Here is an 18,900-nt window from a genome sequence, read left to right as displayed (position 1 = left end):
TAGGCTTGGTAAAAGGGGAAGGATTATTGAGGAAGACTTCACCAAGGAAGATTTCAAATTTTAAACATCTTCACTACCTATTAAATTTAAAATGAAGTTTCAAAGGGGAAAATACAGTATAATCCCATTTTTCAAATTTACATTTTAATTTTTAATCATATGCATAAAAACATTGGAAGCATATCAAAAGTGATTACCTCTAAGTAGTGGAATTACGGGTGAGTTTTTTGTTAATCATTTTAATTTTTCCTCAATATATATACTAAATATACAAAACTTGAAATTTTAGGTCAAATACGAAAAGACAAACAATGCATTTACTGTTAAAAAAAGTTGATACATTTGAAACCTCACTAAAATACTCTAATATAAAAGCCAAGATAAAGTTGTCCTATCCTAGATACATATATGAAATGTTCATGCTGTGTTAGTTTTACTCATGTATTGTTTCCTTAATATGAACTCCAGAGACAGAATTATATTCAAGGCTTCAGTGACAATTATGTACAAAGTCTAAAGAAATAAAAATAAGACTATTCTACCACTATTTTAGAGTTTAAAAGTATGATAACTACATTTCAAAAATGTTGCTAAATCAAACATTGTTACCTCATAACTTCTATAATCCACTTCCACATCATCTCCATACACATTTAGTTCCATATTCTTGTGACTAAACACCGTAGCTGGTTTGGGATTTCTAGGGTTGCATGCCATATCGTCTGCAAGCATCAGAACAATGTGACTAGAAAAAAAAAAAATTCCAGTAAATATGCTACTTAAACCAGTAAGTTAGAGCAGACACATTTTATCTTTATCATGAGGCAATTATGTTCATTCTTTCCATTAAAAATAACTTAAAATAATTATTGAGTACATATTTAAAAAGAGCTTTTTAATTGTTTTCATATCCTGATGTAGTATAAGCTTTAAAGCAAAGAAATTAGAGCCATCTGGCATGAATTTATCCACAGAACTTGAAGTTACTAACTTAAATTTTTCCCAATATAGTGTATTTTATGCCCTAGAACCAAGGGAAGTTGAAGGAGCTAACACTGTCTTCCCCATTTTTTTTTAATTTTAGTAATATTTGACATTCTTAAGACTTACAGAGTCCATATTAAACTATGATATTGCAAAGAAATTAACTTTCAGAACCCCGAGTGCTTAAGTATGAAAACATGCACGTGCAATCAGGGTGCCACAGGAACACACCCCCAGCCCAGTCACTCTTCACTGGCTGCACTCCACCTCCCTAAGAGACTAGATACTGAAATAGCTCCCTCCCTGGCTTCCTGCTTCCACTCCTGCCCTCTTACAGGTATTTTCCTTATAACTACCAGAGTGATCTTTCTGAAATAAGTCAAATCATTAAACTTTCTCACTTAAAATCCTCCAAAGACTCCCTATTATAATTAAGGGAAAACTGAAACTCCTTTCATGGTCTAAATGGCTTACTTAATGTGGCTTCTGTCTACCTCTCTAACTGCAGCTCCTACCACCCACATTCACTGTGTTCCTTCCACACGGGCCTTTCTGTTTCCCAAATATGCCAAGCCTTTCCCACTTTAGGGGCTACTCACCAAATAAATTTAGACTTCTCCCAAATCTTCCTATCATCCCAATCTCAGCTGAGCTACTCCATTCTCATTACGTGTTTTATTTTCTACAGTTCATTTATGAATTTGAAATCCCCATCATCTCCTACTGCCACCCCTACTGGAATATAAGCTCTCTGAGGATAGGGGCTTTCTCTATCCTGTTCACCACTGTATCACTCACACTCGGGCTTAGTAAAAGAGCCTGGCATATAGTTAAGTGTTCAATAAATATCTTGTTGAGTGAATGAAACATTTTCATTTTTGCATATATTTTCTTTGAGAGAAAATTATAAAATTTATCTTAAATACTTTTAATCTTGATCTTACCATTAAAAGTGGTGAACATGAATCAGGCAATTCTACCATATACTTGAGCTTCCCAAACATAAGGGAAAAATTAATGTGGTATACATAATTAGTTTGGTAGGAGATAGCAAGAAGAAAGTGTTCTGCTGCATATGTTCCAAATACATTAAAGTTCAAAACTGAAACATTGTGATTTTTCTTGAAAATTGGCTAGATTTCTATTTTGAAAGGGTTCCAACTCTGCCGCATTCAAAGATCAGATCGTCAGCTGTTACTGATTCATGCTCACAGAATGGTGAAAGTTATTCCTCTTAAAATGGAAAATATATCTTTTCTTTCTTCATAACTTAAGATGACTAACTTACATTAAGTTATTATCAATCACCTTTTTTGTTGTAAGCCACTATTAAATAAGATTGAGGGCGCCTGGGTGGCTCAGTTGGTTAAGCGACTGCCTTCGGCTCAGGTCATGATCCTGGAGTCCCGGGATCGAGTCCCACATCGGGCTCCCTGCTCAGCAGGGAGTCTGCTTCTCCCTCTGACCTTACCCCCTCTCGTGTTCTCTCTCTCATTCTCTCTCTCTCGCTCTCAAATAAATAAATAAAAATAAAATAAAATAAAAAATAAAGAAGATTGAACTAATCTCCAAATCTCAATATAAGAGTATTCCTTTAGGCCATTTATTTAACAGTTATAAATTTTAATCTATGAAATTAAGTGATCATTCAATATCTATACAATGTCAATGTCATAAAGAAGTAGGAATTTCAGCTTAAAATTATAAATTTGGGGTGCCTGGGTGGCTCAGTAGTTAAGCATCCAACTCTTGGTTTCAGCTCAAATCATGATCTTAGGGTCGTGGGATCAAGCCCCACATCATTCTGGCTCCCTCCTGGCTCTGTGCTCAGTGGGGAGCCTGCTTAGGATTCTTTCTCTCTTCCTCTCCCCCTGCCCCTCCCCCTGCTTTCTCTCTCTCTCTCTCTAAAATAAATAAATAAATCTTTAAAAAATCATAAATTCAATCAATATTTTTCCTGCAGATAATTCTGAGCCTCCATATAAGTACTATAGCCCTCGGTTAACGTAACATTTTTAAAAAGCATTTCATTTGTGGATAATCAATTAGAAAAACAGGACTGGAAACAGATGATTTCAAAGGTTATTCAACTGTTCAGGGATCAGATCTTATATTTAAGACCTTGCCAATAAATATTCTTCGAACATCAGTTACTATGAGATCTAACTTGTTGACTCCTTAAAGTGTCTTTTTCACTTGAATATCCAGTTAGCATCCCAGCAGTTATTTAAGTCTTTACTGAGTGGGTATTAAATCAATCACTGACCAAAGAAAATAAATCTACACTGAAGACATACTACTACATTCCTATAAATAATGACAGAAACTTGCTTTGTATCTTATTAAAATTAAGACAAAATCCCTCAAATATATCCAATTGATACAAGAATATGATATTCTTACAGTCTGGCAATCTTATACTACCATGTGTGATGACTCAACCCTCACACTCTATTCAAGGCCCTGCAAAACCTACATCACACCACAAAGCATATGGCAATATGGCCTTCTCTCAACAAAAAAACAAAAGAAAAAGTGAGCACAGAAATTGTATAAAGTTCAAACTGGGTTTGAATCCAAATAATATGTCGGTTGTTTATATGAGTTTCCACATATTTTATTTTTATTTTTTTAGAGAGAGAGAGAGTACAAGCGGGGAGGGGAGGGGCAGAGGGAGAGATAATATCTTAAGCAGGCTCCGCTCTGTGCTGAGCCCAAGGGTTCAATCTCACAACCCTGAAATCATGACATGAGCCAAAAACAAGAGTCAGACACTTAAACAACTGAGCCACCCAGGCCCCCCTCCACATATTTTAAATCACGCATTCCTGTTAGTTAAAAAAATACAAAGACATACCTATATATATCTACTAATTTGTACATCGTATGTATTTGCTACTTTAAATATATATAATGAGTATTAGTGAAGCATAACTTCTTTCCTTTTACAGATTAAAAAAAACTACTAATATTCTCACCCCTTACCACTCTTTGGTATCTGATTTAATACCTTGATCAAGAATACCTTGATTGTGCTTATATAGATTTTAAGGACAATTAAAATAAAAATGAAATTTTAAACCTTCTCAAAGAAAGAAGGCATGAAGCACATTTGAGAAACATGTGGGAGGAAAATGGTCTAAAATAAATAAATTCCATTATGTTTGCCAAACATTAAAGGAACAGGTAAACCCTGCATCAGGCTGCTAGGCCATTCTTTTACTCACCTCCCTAAAGTTCTTCCTTGACCCAATCAGGAACCAGGAACCAATGGGTTAAAACAAAACAAAAAAAAGCCCATTTTATTTATTTTTTATTTTTTTAAAAGATTTTATTTATTTGAGAGATCGAGAGAGAGAGAGAGAGCACTAGCAGGGTGGAGGGCAGAGGGAGAAGCAGACTCCCCACTTTGCAGGAAGCCCGATGTGGGACTTGATCCTGGGACTCCAGTATCATGACCTGAGCCGAGGGCAGACACTTAACTGACTGAGCCACCCAGGCACCCAAAAAGCCCATTTTATTTTATTTTTTAAAATATTTTATTTATTTGACAGAGAGAGACACAGCAAGAGAAGGAACACAAGCAGGGGAAGTGGGAGAGGGAGAAGCAGGCTTCCCACCGAGCAGGGAGCCCGATGTGGGGCTCGATCCCAGAACCCTGGGACCATGACCTGAGCCAAAGGCAGATGCTTAACAACTGAGCCACTCAGGCACCCCAAAAAGCCCATTTTAAAAAGATGAGTAATCTTTCACTTCCCTACACCATTAGAGTGTGACATTTCAAAAAGCGTAACTCTTCATTTATTAATAGACTGGTATTACCTTAATAAAAATTTTTCACTGAATTAAATTTAAATAAATTACTGTGTTGGTAAAAATGTTTTTTAAATGTTCACTTAAAACTACTTTCCACTCTATAGCCATGCTACTAACCAGGTATTTAACCTGAGAGCATCTTTAGCTCCCAGAGCTAGGACACCAGGCTTATCTTCAGTAATATCAACATCCCAGTGTAGAATAGCAGCTGAAATTAAGGCAGCAGGAGATCTGAGAATCATAGGGATCTTTGATGCTCTCTTAAATATCTGGGTTTCTGCTCATAGGTGTTGGGTTTTTTTTCCCCTGACATAAATTATTCAGGATACTCTGTAGATTATTGCTTCTGTAGCAATGTAGTGACTGTTGGACCAAGCAAATTCAACAAATTTTGTTGTATAATCATTAGCTTGATGCCAGGATAATTTACTTTTAGGCTTTTCTCCTCCTTTTATTCCATGCCTTGAGGAATTTCCAAGTTAACAAATCTCATCACCAATGTACTATGAAACTAATCATAACAAATCTGCTAGCCATAGGTTCTAGACCATTAGGATTTTCTGAATTACTTTCAATTTGCCAAATGTCAGACAACTGGCGTTACTAGACTACAGGATGCCAAGTATTTTATACTTATATTATTAGAAATAAAACTCAAAAACTGCATTGCAGAGACAGGAAATTAACAGTAGCAGACACATCACATGAAGGTAGAGCTAGCTAGTTATAGGTTCATGTATTTAAAGTCACATGTGATTTAGTATAATAATAGAATTTATTGGGCATTTGGTATATATCTAAAGCACTACACTAATAAGATAAGCACATTACAAGAACTATCTCATACATTATTTCCAAAATATGTATTATTATCGTCCCTATTTTACAGCTTATGAAACTGAGGCACACAGAAGTTAAGTAACATGTCCCAGGTCACACAGCTAGTAAATAGAAGAGTTCAGATTCCAGCCCAGTTTGTTTGACATGATCATTTATTTGCTTTTAACAATCCTGTATTACCCTTAAATTATATGAACTAGGATTTGGAAGAATATAATGATGTGTTTTGTTTTATATTGATAATTTAATCAACTCAGGTAATTAAGGTAAATGCATAAACTCATTATTGCTGTTCAATATTTATAGCACATAACTGACATAAAATAAGCCCTTGAAATTCTAAATGGAACCATCCAGAGACCTTAGCAAACTTTCAAATTAAAGAATAGCACTAAAGCATATAATTTCTCCTTTAAATGTAGTAAGGTATAACTTAAAATTTTAAGTGCCCACTTAAATGCAAAAATTGGAGAACAGAACTTCAAAGAGGTACAGAGGTTAATGTCCTACACCGTCTCCAATCAACTCCCCGAAGCCCCTGACTCTTTTCTACAGAAAGGCAATGGGATTACATCCTGCTGCTGGCTCTTCCCTCACCAGGTCTTTCAGCCACCAAGCCTGACATTTTCACTCTCAACCATCTGCACCTGCACCTATAGCCTATACCTAAGTCTTCACTGCTTCATCTCTGCTTCCAAACACTCCCCAATCTTAACGACTCTTCCTATAATGGGGGAGGGGGCAAGCAGCAGAGCCACCTCACCCATGCCCTTCCCCTTTCCCGTAGGCAATTTTTTTTTTTATCTCTTCCCATTTTCCATTGCTCAACTTCCCACTAACTAGTTTACTGACTTACTCAAGCACACCAGCCTCAAGGCTTGGAATTCAAATCTGTACATTATATTACCCAAATTACAAGTTACTGCATTTCTCCACCATTATGGATGGCTCACAGAAAGGTCAAGAGTAAAATAAAGAATGTTGCATTAACGAATGCCACTGACCAAGCATAACCTATTTTTGTCAAAATACATAGGATAAAATTTTTTAAAATCTTGATATACTGCATACAGTCCATCAAAATGGGAATCAATATGTGCAGTCTTTCACATATTCCCATGTTTAACAGAAATTTTACTTTTGTTATTTTTCTAGTAATGATCTGTACTGATTTAGTCAGGTCTCCCCAATTCAACCACTTTACATATCTTGGAGTCTTGCTTAGCACCAGTAGATTTTAACAGTCTATATGTAAAATTTTTAGAATGCTATAAGCACTCTCCTAGTACTTGACCACAACGCCTGAATTGCAAATTTTGACTGAAAAATACATGCAAATATCCACACTATGTCTTCTCTGGTACACTTCCATTCTCAAATAACAAAAAAAATTAAAAGGCCCTCTTAACTTTCTCTGGGCATTAAGCAAAAGAGTTTAGATATTCTTTTCATCAAGAGGACTTGGATGGCTATGCTTCTTCTGAGGTATCAGTTTTATCATTTATTTAAAAAATCTACTTGCCAAAGGATGAGATATAGAGACCAAACACTGGTGAAGAGTATTTTGCCACCACTTTGCCCTTCAATTTGATCATAAGAATCAACTAGACAAAAATTAAAGAAGAAAAATATAAAATGGAGACTCTCACATATAAAAAGAGTAATTAACTGGAATAATAAATCTCAATGGAATGTAATGCAACCGTTTGTTTTTTTAAAAGCAATAAAATGGTGTTCACTGGCATGAATTTGATTTAACCATTCCATATTAAATTGTACAAGCACTTACTACAATATATTATCCAAGTTATCAAATATAGATTCACATTTCAATAAGATTATCGAAAAATAAGAGTAGAAGTTATAGAAAAATGGAAACAAGGTAAGACTACAGAATGAACCACTGTACTTCATTTCTTGAGAGTAAAAGAGAAAACTGATTTAAATTCAGAAGAGATATGTCAAGCAATATGGTAGAACTTCCAAAAACAAATTTGAACACAGAATTTTAGTAGACAAGCAAATTAAAAATAAAAGGGGAAGGCAGAATTCTGAGTAAGGAACTTTTAATAGGGACAGAATGGTGGAAACAAATATTTGCTGGGTTGACTTTGTGACAGGCACTGTGCTGCAGTCCTGTCGGATACTTCATTCTCACTAAATCACAACAATCCTGAAGAATACTCTTGTCTTCATTCTAAAGATAAGGAAATTCAGTGAGGTCAAACCACTTGCCCTAAGTTACAAGGCTGGTAAGCAGAGGAGTTGAGATTTTATTTCCAAGCCCACATATTTTCCATCCATTACTGCATTCTTTGGCACAATGGAATACCCTGGCTTTTACTCCACTCCCAAGTAATGAGCAGAGCCAAACAACAACAGCAATAAACCTTTAGTAATTTCAATACTCACATCAACAAATATTAAAGGGACATCACTTTTCCTCATAAGAACCACACCTTAGTATTTCTATTTTCCATGGCTCAATGAAATTTATGCTTTAAACTTCATAACAAACATTTTTAAAATTTTAAATAAACCATTTAATTACAGAGCTATAGATTTTAAGTCTGTTTTCGCCTTTTAAAAAAAACTGGAAAAAAATCTTCCCCGAATCTTTTTTAAATTACAATAAAATCTGACTAAAAATGCCTGGGGACTGGAATGTTCTGATTTCAACTTTTTTTCAAAACCCAATACTGGCCCAGTGCCCCTAGCAGCACTTGCCCGGCCTCCACCCTGCCACTGGCCACCATGGACGCCCTGTCCTGAGGCTGTAGCCACGGCCACCTGTGTCGCTGCCACCTCAGTACCCGCTGTTGCGTTAAGCTACAATCTTCAATGAGTAAGTATATTCTTTTCTATCATCACACATTTATGAAGTTTCGAAAGGACAGGAAAGATTACTGCCAAGCACAGCATGGCTTTTATGAGGGCAAGAGAACTGTAGAAATTCATTAGTGCTCCAAGAAGCCACAGAAGAGCAGTTAGCCTGACCACAGAAGTGTTGAACTGAAATCCACAAAGCATTTTCCAGTTCTGACCTAGATGGGGTAAGCCTCAGTGCACTACCTTTCCATTGCTCAATATTAGTGGATGGAAGATTTCCTGCTTCTTGTTAGGAGGTTCATTTCATTTCCCATTACTCCCAACTTCATAATCACAGCACTGAGAATTTCAAGTGGAGGCTGTTGAAGTTTCTTTACATTTCTATATTCAATTTTTAAAATTAGTTCATAACTCTAATGAATATTTTAAACTAAATGAACATGGCTTGAATGAACTGCTCAACTCCCATGGAGGTCAACCATACAAGAATATATTTCTTATTATACACAATCCAACCAATAAGACCTTAAACAAAGTTATTGAGAAACTTAAGAAGTAGGGCATTACCACAATAGTAAGAGTATAGGAAGCAATGCATAACACTGCTCTTATGGAAAAGGAAGGCATCCATGTTCTTGAGTGGCCTTTTGATGAAGCTGTACCACCATCTAACCAGATTACTGATAACTGGTTAAGTTTTGCAAAAATCAAGTTTTGTGAAGAACTTGGTTGTTGTGCTGCTGTTCACTGTGTTGCAGGCCACGGGAGAGCTACAATGCCTGTGTGCTTAGGAATGAAACAAAGAGATGCAGTACAGAGTGTAAGACAAAAGCAGCCATGGAGCTTTAACATCAAGCAACTTCTGTATTTAGAGAAGTATCACTATAGAATGTGTCTGTGCTGCAAAAACATCAATGGCCAATAAAACTGGGGTGCCTGACGCTACTGTCTTGGTAGTGGAACTTCAGACAGGACCTAATTTGCTGTGCACATTACCCAAGAAGTTGGCTCGGTGAATAAGTCTAATGAAACTTTTGTAGGAATACTGAAAAGCAGTTTTACCAGGTTACATGCTTCATAGAACCTCTGTGTGGGTTACAGCCAACCTTTCTGGACACTTAGCAGTTCAGCAGTTAAAATCTGCTTATCATTCGTACTAGCCGACCCTTCCTGAAATCATACGGTATTGAGCCTTAAGTCTTTAAATCTTTTCCCATGCCAGAATCTTATCAATACATAAGAAATATAGACAGATTAGGTACCAAAATACTCAATATAAGTAACACTTGTATATTTTTAGTATCATATAGAACTAAAACCTAGGAACTATGAACATGCTAGATCTTATGTGGTTCATTCCTTCAGTAATTTCAAACATTGGAATCAAAGACTATATGGTTATTTGTTTGCTCATTTTACGTTTACATTGCCCACATTCATACCAGTGTATATCAGGTTTATGTAACCATTGATTTTTGTTAGTCAATATTTAGATATTTGATTATTATATAATTGATCAAACAGCAATGTGTATTAATGTTAGTTCAACCATATATTTATACTGTCTTGTAATGTGTAGTTACCAAGAAACCAAATTATGTCCACAAATGTTAATTTCAGTTACCCTTTTAACACTTCAGGAAGAGTCAGATATAACGTGACAGAGAATTACATTGTTTTTATCTATTCTCCATTAGAATCCTCAGAACTCTCTTAGAAATACTTATTATTACCACCACTTACAGTGAAATGTCAAGTTGAATCTGACTTATTTTGTGGTCACTCCCATTGCCACCATCCAAACATTTACGTTTTTTCTTGGAGGCTACAGTTTACTCTCCTGCTCTTTTCTCTTCCCTATATCTCCACTTCAGTTTAAATTGTACAAATTGTCAAGTGTATTCTAAACACCATAGGCTCTCAACATGTATTTATTGGTTGGAAAAGGGAAAGAGGGAAGATGGAGAAAAGAAGTAAATTAAATTAGTGCATATTCCACCCCACTCCCTACCAGTTGCCTTCCTTCCTATTTATCAGACCAACCTAGGACCCATCCTCAGTCATATAACCTCAAATGCATCAGGCATTTTATTGGTCCCCCCCCGCACTTTTTCAATGTACTTCAGAAAGAATCAGCGTTAATAAATGGAAGAGTCAATGCAGATACCTAAGAACCCCCAAATTAATTTTATTCCCTCTCTTCCAGTTTTTACGTTTCCCTTCTTTTGGCATATTCCCCTAAACAATATAAAGTCCTTCTGTCTCAAAATCAAAAATCTGTCTCGGTTCTAAGTCCCCTCAGTCTATGCTCCCTTTCTACTTCATTCTCAGTCAACATCCTCCAGGCACTTTTTCTACTTCCTTGCTTCCCATTAACTCTTCAAACTATTATAATCATAATTCTACTCATCTAATTCATAAGGAGTTGAGTGCACCTCTTACGTGGCGTTATTTTCTTGGCCAACTCTTCTTGGGTTTCATGATTCCTCACTTTTCCAGTATTCCAAACACTCCTATCTGTCACACCCACTAGGTGTCTTCTTGATAGGATCCATTAAACATTCAAGATGACCACAGTTGGCATCAAATTCAGTTAGAAGGATACAGAACAGGAAACATTTGCCAGTAAGACAGGTAGACCTAAAAGATGGCCCCAAAAGATGCCTGTGTCCTAATCCCCAGAAACTGTAAACACATTACCTTTAAAGATAAAAGTGACTTTGCAGATGTGATTAAGTTAGGGATCTTGAGATGAGGAAGTTATCCTGAATTATCTGGGTAAACCCATTGTAACCACTAGGGTCCTTTTAAGAGAGAGGCAAGAGCATCAGAGTCAGAGAAGGTAATGTGACAGCAGAAACAAAGAGGAATAAGGAAATATGACAACAGAAGAGTCACTGAAGATGTTATGCTGGTGACTTTCAAAATGAGAATAGGGCCATGAGCCAAGGAAAGCAGGAAGCCTCTAGAAGCTGGAAAAAATAAGGAAATAGATTTTCCCCTAGAGCTTTCAGAAGGAACACAGATCTGACAATACATTTTGGACATCTGATATCCAAAACTAGTGTGCATTATTTTAATCCACTAAATTTGTGGCTAATTGTTATAGCAGCAAAATATAAAAATTGTTAAGACATTCCTCTTCCACAGGAGTACGCTCACAACAATCTATAGCAATATACATAACTGTCCAGGACTTTCTCTTTCAAGTCTAAGAGGCTATAGCTAACAGCATGGCATAAGTATATATGTGCATGTGATCCTCCCAAGCTATTCTTTTTGGTGCTTCAGATGATAGCTCAAGGATGAGGCAGTGAGACTTATATGGGTGGGCAGAATATCCACTTTCGTTTAGAAACCTCATGCCCAACTAGAGTCAACCTCTTATGCAATAACTCCATAAACATACTTTTCAGGGTCCCTCCAAGGAACAAACCCAGTTACAAGAATCCTCCCACTCAGAAAAGCCCAAAGGTATGGGCTTCTCCTCAAGTACTTATGATTTATTTATCCTGGTCCACTTACAGTTATCTAATCAGTAAGGGAACAATTTTACCAAAAGCAATGTTACCTACCTTATCAGATATCCAAAAGAACAGAGTTACAAAGTGAACAAAAGTCCATTTTTTTTATATTAGAAAAGGGCTTTGTTAACCCTTTATCCACACCCTAATAGGTACTCTAGTTAGGCTTATTTGTAAAGAATCACTAAAGCTAGTTCAAAGAAGGAAGATGAATTAGCATGGCACATAATTCAATGAAAATTCAAGAATAAAGCCTTACAGAGACCAGAAAGTAGTTTGAGATATCAACAATAAAAACCTGTGAAACATTATGGATGCCAGTGTTTTGCCACTAATGTGACTCAACTCTTCTGCAAGCATCTGCTTCTTTCTCCTTTTCTTACTAAGAGGCATGTTACTCCTGCCTGGTCTATACAGGCAACTCATAACTCAAAATGGCTCAACTTACAAACCTATACCCTTTTATGACCTTTCTTATGGTAATTAAGACTGTCACAGTAAAACTAGTATTCAGGATTATTAACTTAATGCCAAGTCAGTTGATGCTAGGCCAGTGCAACAATCAGAAAAAATGACAGGCTGATTCATGAAATTGTGGAATGATGCAAGGAATTTGGGAATTACTCCCAAACCAATTGATGAACCACCAGAATTCACCCCATATAGGTCTTCTTTCTCCATCTTATAAACAAGGGCACTAAGGCTGAGAGAGATTAAATAGTTCATCCAAGATCAACAAAATTAGCCAGGACTGGGGCGCCTGGGTGGCTCAGTCGTTAAGCGTCTGCCTTCGGCTCAGGTCATGATCCCAGGGTCCTGGGATCGAGCCCCACATCGGGCTCCCTGCTCTGCGGCGAGCCTGCTTCTCCCTCTCCCCCTCCCCCTGCTTGTGTTCCCTCTCTCGCTGGTCTCTCTCTGTCAAGTAAACAAGTAAATAAATCTTTAAAAAAAAAAAAAAAATTAGCCAGGACTTTCACAAGCCCTTTCCAGGTTTGCTGAAGGCCTGATGATACAGTAGGAAATAAAACATGTAAGTATAAATCTCAAGCACAGCAAGAAATTGCCTAATGGGATAGTAGGCAGTGCTGGTGACTGTTCTGGATCCCTCTGCCCTGGCTGGTTTCTCACGCTTTGCAGGCTTCACGAACTACCAAATTCAGGATCACCATGGTAACAAACAAGAAGAGGAGAGCTGTAGCCACTTCCTCATATTCTTATCTCATATATACTTTGCATTGCTTCTTTGTTGGTTTGGTAGCAATCTGAAGCAAATGCAACATAACTCATCATTCCTGTCTACTTCTGAAGTTAGATCAGACTTTGTAGTCTGGCCTGACTCTAGAGTTTGTACCGTTTTTTTTTTTTTTTTGCTCATCATGCTATGCATTACATCTCCAGGACTTACTAGTTTTATAACTGGAAGTCTGTACCTTTTTTTTTTTTTTAAGTAGGCTCCATGCCCACAGTGGAGCCCAATGCGGAGCCCAACATGGAGCCCGAATGACCCTGAGACCAAGACCTGAACTGAGATCAAGAGTCAGATGGCTTACCTGAGCTACCTAGGTGCCCCTGGAAGTTGCACCTTTTAACTACTTTTACCCATTTTGCCTACCTACTACCCCCTGCCTCTGGCAACCACCAATCTGTTCCTTGTATCTGTTTTTAGATTCCACATATAAGTGAGATCATACAGTATTTGTTTTCCTCTGCTTTATCTCATTTAGCATAATGCCTTCAAAGGTCCATCCATGTTGTCACAATTAGCAGAATTTCCTTCTTTTATAGCTAAATAATACTCCATTGTACATACATACCACATCTTCTTTATCCATCCATTCATTCATTGACACTTATGTTGTTTCTACATCTCAGCTACTGTAAATAATACTACAGTAAACATGGGCGTGCAGATATCTTTTTGAGTTAGTGTTTTCATTTCCTTAGGATAAATACCCAGAAATATAATTGCTCGATCATATGTTAGTCCCACTTTTAACTTTTTGATGAACCTACTTATTGTTTTCCATAGTGGCTGTACTAATCTACATTGCTATCAACAGTGCATGAGAGTTCTTTCTCCATATCCTCACCAACACTTGTTATTTCTTGTCTTTTTGGTAACAGCCATTCTAACAGGTGGGAGGTGATACTGTAGTTTTGATTTGCATTTCCCTGATGATTAATAATATTAAGAACATTTTCATATAACTATTTGCCATCAGCATGTCTTCTTTGGAAAATGTCTATTCAGATCCTCTGACCATTTTTTAACTGGATTATTTCTTTTTTTGTTATTGAGTTATATGGGTTCTTTATATATTTGGGGTATTAACCCCTTATCAGATATATGATTTACAGATATCTTCTCCCATTTGGTAGATTACTTTTTCATTTTGTTGATGGTTTCCTTTGATGTACAGAAGCTTTTTAGTTCAATACAGTCCCACTTTTTTATTTTTGCTTCTGTTGTCAAATTTAAAAAATCATCACCAAGACTGATGTCAGAATTTACTGCCTATGTTTTCTTCTAAAAGTTTTATGGTTTCAGGTCTTACATTCAAGTCTTTAATCCATTTTGAGTTGACGATTATGTACAATGTAAGTTAGCAGTCCGGTTTTCTTCTTTTGCATGTGGCTGTCCAGTTTTCCTAACATCATGTATCAAAGAGACCATCCTTTCACTATTTTATATTCTTCACTTCTTTGTTGTAAATTAACTGACCACATATGATAGATTTATTCCAGGGCTCTATTTTGTTCCACTGGGCTGTGTTTATTCTCATGCCAATACCATAGTGTTTTTGAGTACTACAGTTTTGCACTAAAGTTTGGAATCAGGAAGTGTGATGGCTCCACTTTTTTTTCTTTCTCAAGATTGCTTTGTGTATTTGGGGTCTTTTGTGGTTCCATACAAATTTTAGGATTGTTTTTTTGTCCGTGAAAAATGCCATTAGAATTTTGATAGGGATTGCACTGAATTTGTAGGTTGCTTTGGGTAGTATGGTCATTTTAACAATATTAATTCTTCCAATCCATGAGCACAGAATATCTTCCCATTTATTTGTGTTCTTCAATTTTTTTCATTAATGCCTTATAGTTTTCAGTTTACACGTCTTCCAACTCCTTGATTAAATTAATTCCTAGGTACTTTATTATTTTTTGATACAATTGTAAATGGGATTTTCTTAATTTCTCTTTTTGATAGTTGTTATTAGTGTACAGAAACAATAGATTTTTGTACACTGATTTTATATCCTGCCTCTTTACTGAATTTGTTTATTAGCTCTAACAGTGTTTTGTTGGGGTCTTTAGGATTTTCTATATATATTGTTATGTCATCTACAAAGAGAGAGTGTTTACTAACAGCCTGTACTCTTAAATACTGTGCTAATTGCCTCCCATCTAAATTATGATTTCCTTACATTTACACAATCCTTGGAAGCACCTGAATTTTAAATTGGTTTACAACTGACTTTAAAAGGCATCCAATAAGACTATTTTTTTTAAAAAATTTATTTATTTATTTTAGAGAAAGAGAGTGAGAGAGAGAACACATGAGCAGGGGGAGGAACAGAAAAGGAGGAGAGGGAGGGGAAAAGAATCTCAAGCAGACTCCCCACTGAGCATGGACCTGACGCAGGGCTTGATCCCACAACCCTGAGGTCATAACCCGAGCCAAAATCAAGAGTCAGACACTTAACCGACTGAGCCACCAGGTGCTCCAATACTATTTAACAAGCATCACAAATACTCAGGCAATCAAGTTATTGCACATTCATATAAATACTAGATACAACACACCAATAGGTTCACTTTATTGGAGGTACCAAAGTGAAAATAAAAATAACTTTCTGAATTACCTTCAAACTGAAATAGATGAATAGCTCCAGAGAAAGCTTATTACAAGAAAAACTCTGAAGATTAGCTATTGTAATTTTGGTAAGGTTATTAGATTATTCTTTACATTAGTAAATTAAGTATATTATCATGCAAACATCAGCTTCATAAAGCATATCAACATTTATCTTTATTTTAAATTAATTGCTTTCACTTATCCTTTTTCTTTAATATTTCATTCATTTATACTGATGAATTGGACAACATAGTATAATATAATCACTATAACCAGAATTCTAGCATTATGTCTGCCACCACACAATTGTTGACCTTAAATATCACATTATCTCTCAGGAACACATTTTTTTTCATGGACAAAATAAAGGTTTCTCTGGATTACTAATTTTGAGGTCTTTAAAGATAATTTTTATCCCCAAATTTTCAAATATGCAAGCTTTTGAAGATTCAAAGAAAGTTTTTGGTTGGGGTGCCTGGATGGCTCAGTCAGTTAAGCAGCTGCCTTCAGCTCAGGTCATGATCTCCGGGTCCTGGGATCGAGCCCCACGTGAGGGTCCCTGCTCAGCAGGGGTCTGCCTCTCCCTCTTCCTCTGCCCCTCCCCTCCACTCGTGCTCTTTCTCGCTCTCTCAAATAAATAAACAATCTTTAAAAAAAAAGAGTTTATGGTATAAAGATTTGAAAGAAAGAAAACTGTCATTGTTTGCAGATTTTATGGCTACTAAAAAAAAATTTATAGTCAAATTATTAAAATTAATACAGCTCAGCAGGTTGCTAGAACAATATAGAAAAGCCAACTGTATGTGCAACAGAAGAAAAGTACTTTTTAAATGGTACCTTTACAAGAGCAACAACAAAAAAATAAGACAACTAAAAATTCTACCAAAAATGCTATGGAGAAAAATTAAAAATTATAAAACTTAGTTGAAAGCTGTTAAACACATAATTACATGGAGATATACCTTATACATACATAAAGATTTAATGCCATAAACAGCCCATTTTAAGTTAATCTAAAATTTACTGCAATGCAAATCAAAATCCCAACAGAGTTTTAAGAATTTGGCAAGCTGATTCTAAACTCAATGTGGAAGAAACAAGACCCCAAAATAGCCAAGAACAAAGTCAAGGAAATCAAGTTACCAGATAAGAAGCTAGTTTCAGTAATAAAAACATTTTGGTACTGATTAAGAAATAAGCATCTCTCGCTTCTTTGACATCCCAAAACCTTCCTATGTATTTACAAATCAATAAAGAAATTACCCCTTTGCTCCATAAAATCCTTCACAGTCTGCTTAGTCTTTCAAGTGGTTTCTAATTATTTAAAGATAAGAGCATGATAGCAGTTGCCAAAATGCTCCTTTTACCCTTGTCACTATTCTCCTCCTTAGAGCACATTTCAACTTCTTAACTATTCTAAATGTTCCCCTATTCAAGATATTATACACTTCACCGGAACATCATGTGGAGTGGCAGACAGATCAGCTGCCAACGTGAGAATAAAATGACAGATTGTTAAGAATACATAAGTATCTATATTCAAACACTATTATTTATATTTTTACAGAGTATATGAGAAAAAAACCGTTGGGAAGTGACAGGAGGCAAGAAGCAGAACAATCAAAGGCGTGACTTAATATTATACCTTGACAATAACTACAATATATTGCAAATTATTTACAAAGCACATTTACTATAGTTCCAGTCCCTTTGTTCATAGAAAATTAGACAAAATCATAGAATAAAAATAGTAACAATAAAATTTTGAATATATATTTAATTATTTATAAAATTATATAAATTGAATTGCAATTTTTTTTTTAAGCACTCAGTGACCTCCCTATACAGAGTACTCTATGATGTTCTACAAGTGACACAAAGGAAAGAATGATATATGGGTAGGAAAGTAAGGCATAGAGGATATAAAGTGTTTTAGGTGAGATAAATGGTAAAAAATATATATATAAAATACATAGAAAGAGAAATGAGAGTGACTAAATATTATGTAGTAGGTGCCATAATGGATCTACAAATGAACATAGTAAATTGGAATTAACAAAGCAGTAAAGACTGAAGGCTGGATGAAAATTTTGGATTTTTCAGAAAGGCAACAGAGAGTCACTGCAGGTTCTTGATCGTGGGAGTGAAAACATGAAAGCAGTGTCTGAGAAAGAATTCTAACAGCTGTGTGTAGGATGAGTTGGAGAGAGAAAAAAGACTAGAGACAGGGAATAAACAGCTACAAAGCTGTTGAAGTACAGAAGCGTGTATTATAGCTACAAAGCATGATGATGTACAGAAGTATGAAGTATGTGACGCATCAAATAATGAAGACTAAGACAATGCAGAAACTATGGAAAAAATAAGTAAATGAGGAAATAGGAGAGGCATTCCTTATATTTATTAAATTAAGTATTTTCATAACACCTCAGTACTACATTCAACATGTAGATATAGATCTTTTATTTTTTTTTTTAAGATTTTATTTATTTATTTGACAGAGAGGGACACAGAGAGAGAGGGAACACAAGCAGGGGGAGTGGGAAAGGGAGAAGCAGGCTTCCCGCGGAGCAGGGAGCCTGATGCGGGGCTCGATCCCAGGACCCTGGGATCATGACCTGAGCCGAAGGCAGATGTTTAATGACTGAGCCACCCAGGTGCCCCTAGATCTTTTAATTTAATAAGGTATAAAACGATCAGTGTGCATAATAATACCAATCTCTATAGGACTGGAGTAAGAATAAAATTAGATGTTATTAAAAGAATTCTCTAATTATAAATGTCACATAAATATTAATTGCTGCAATTTCTTAGGGAAGAGATAGTTGTGATATAATGGAAATGCTCCAGCCATAAAGCCGAAAGATCTGAATTCATATTCTGGTTCTATTACATAATGGTAACTTTAGTGGACCTTAAGCAAGTCATTTAACCATTCTGAGTCACTATTTTAATTTTTTTCTCTTCCTTTTTATTCAAGTATAATTAACATACAGTGTTATATTAGTTTCAGTTATACAATATAGTGATTCAATAACTCTATACATTAGTCAG

At 35.9% G+C, this 18,900-nt stretch overlaps 1 protein-coding gene and 1 pseudogene across 1 annotated transcript in view; one reads left to right on the top strand and one right to left on the bottom strand.

Moving 5' to 3' along the window:
* Positions 1 to 18,900, bottom strand: part of PIGK (phosphatidylinositol glycan anchor biosynthesis class K) — a 108,469-nt gene that overhangs the window by 75,881 nt on the left and 13,688 nt on the right. The window contains exon 4 of the mRNA XM_078072888.1: positions 610 to 745. Coding sequence (XP_077929014.1) covers positions 610 to 745 — 136 coding nt within the window. The remainder of the gene's footprint in view (positions 1 to 609; positions 746 to 18,900) is intronic.
* On the top strand, positions 8,910 to 9,485 carry LOC118522242 (protein tyrosine phosphatase type IVA 1 pseudogene; annotated as a pseudogene).

Source organism: Halichoerus grypus, chromosome 5, assembly GCF_964656455.1.
Source record: "Halichoerus grypus chromosome 5, mHalGry1.hap1.1, whole genome shotgun sequence".
Taxonomy (NCBI): Eukaryota; Metazoa; Chordata; class Mammalia; order Carnivora; family Phocidae; genus Halichoerus; species Halichoerus grypus.
This window is presented reverse-complemented; position numbering and strand designations above follow the sequence as displayed.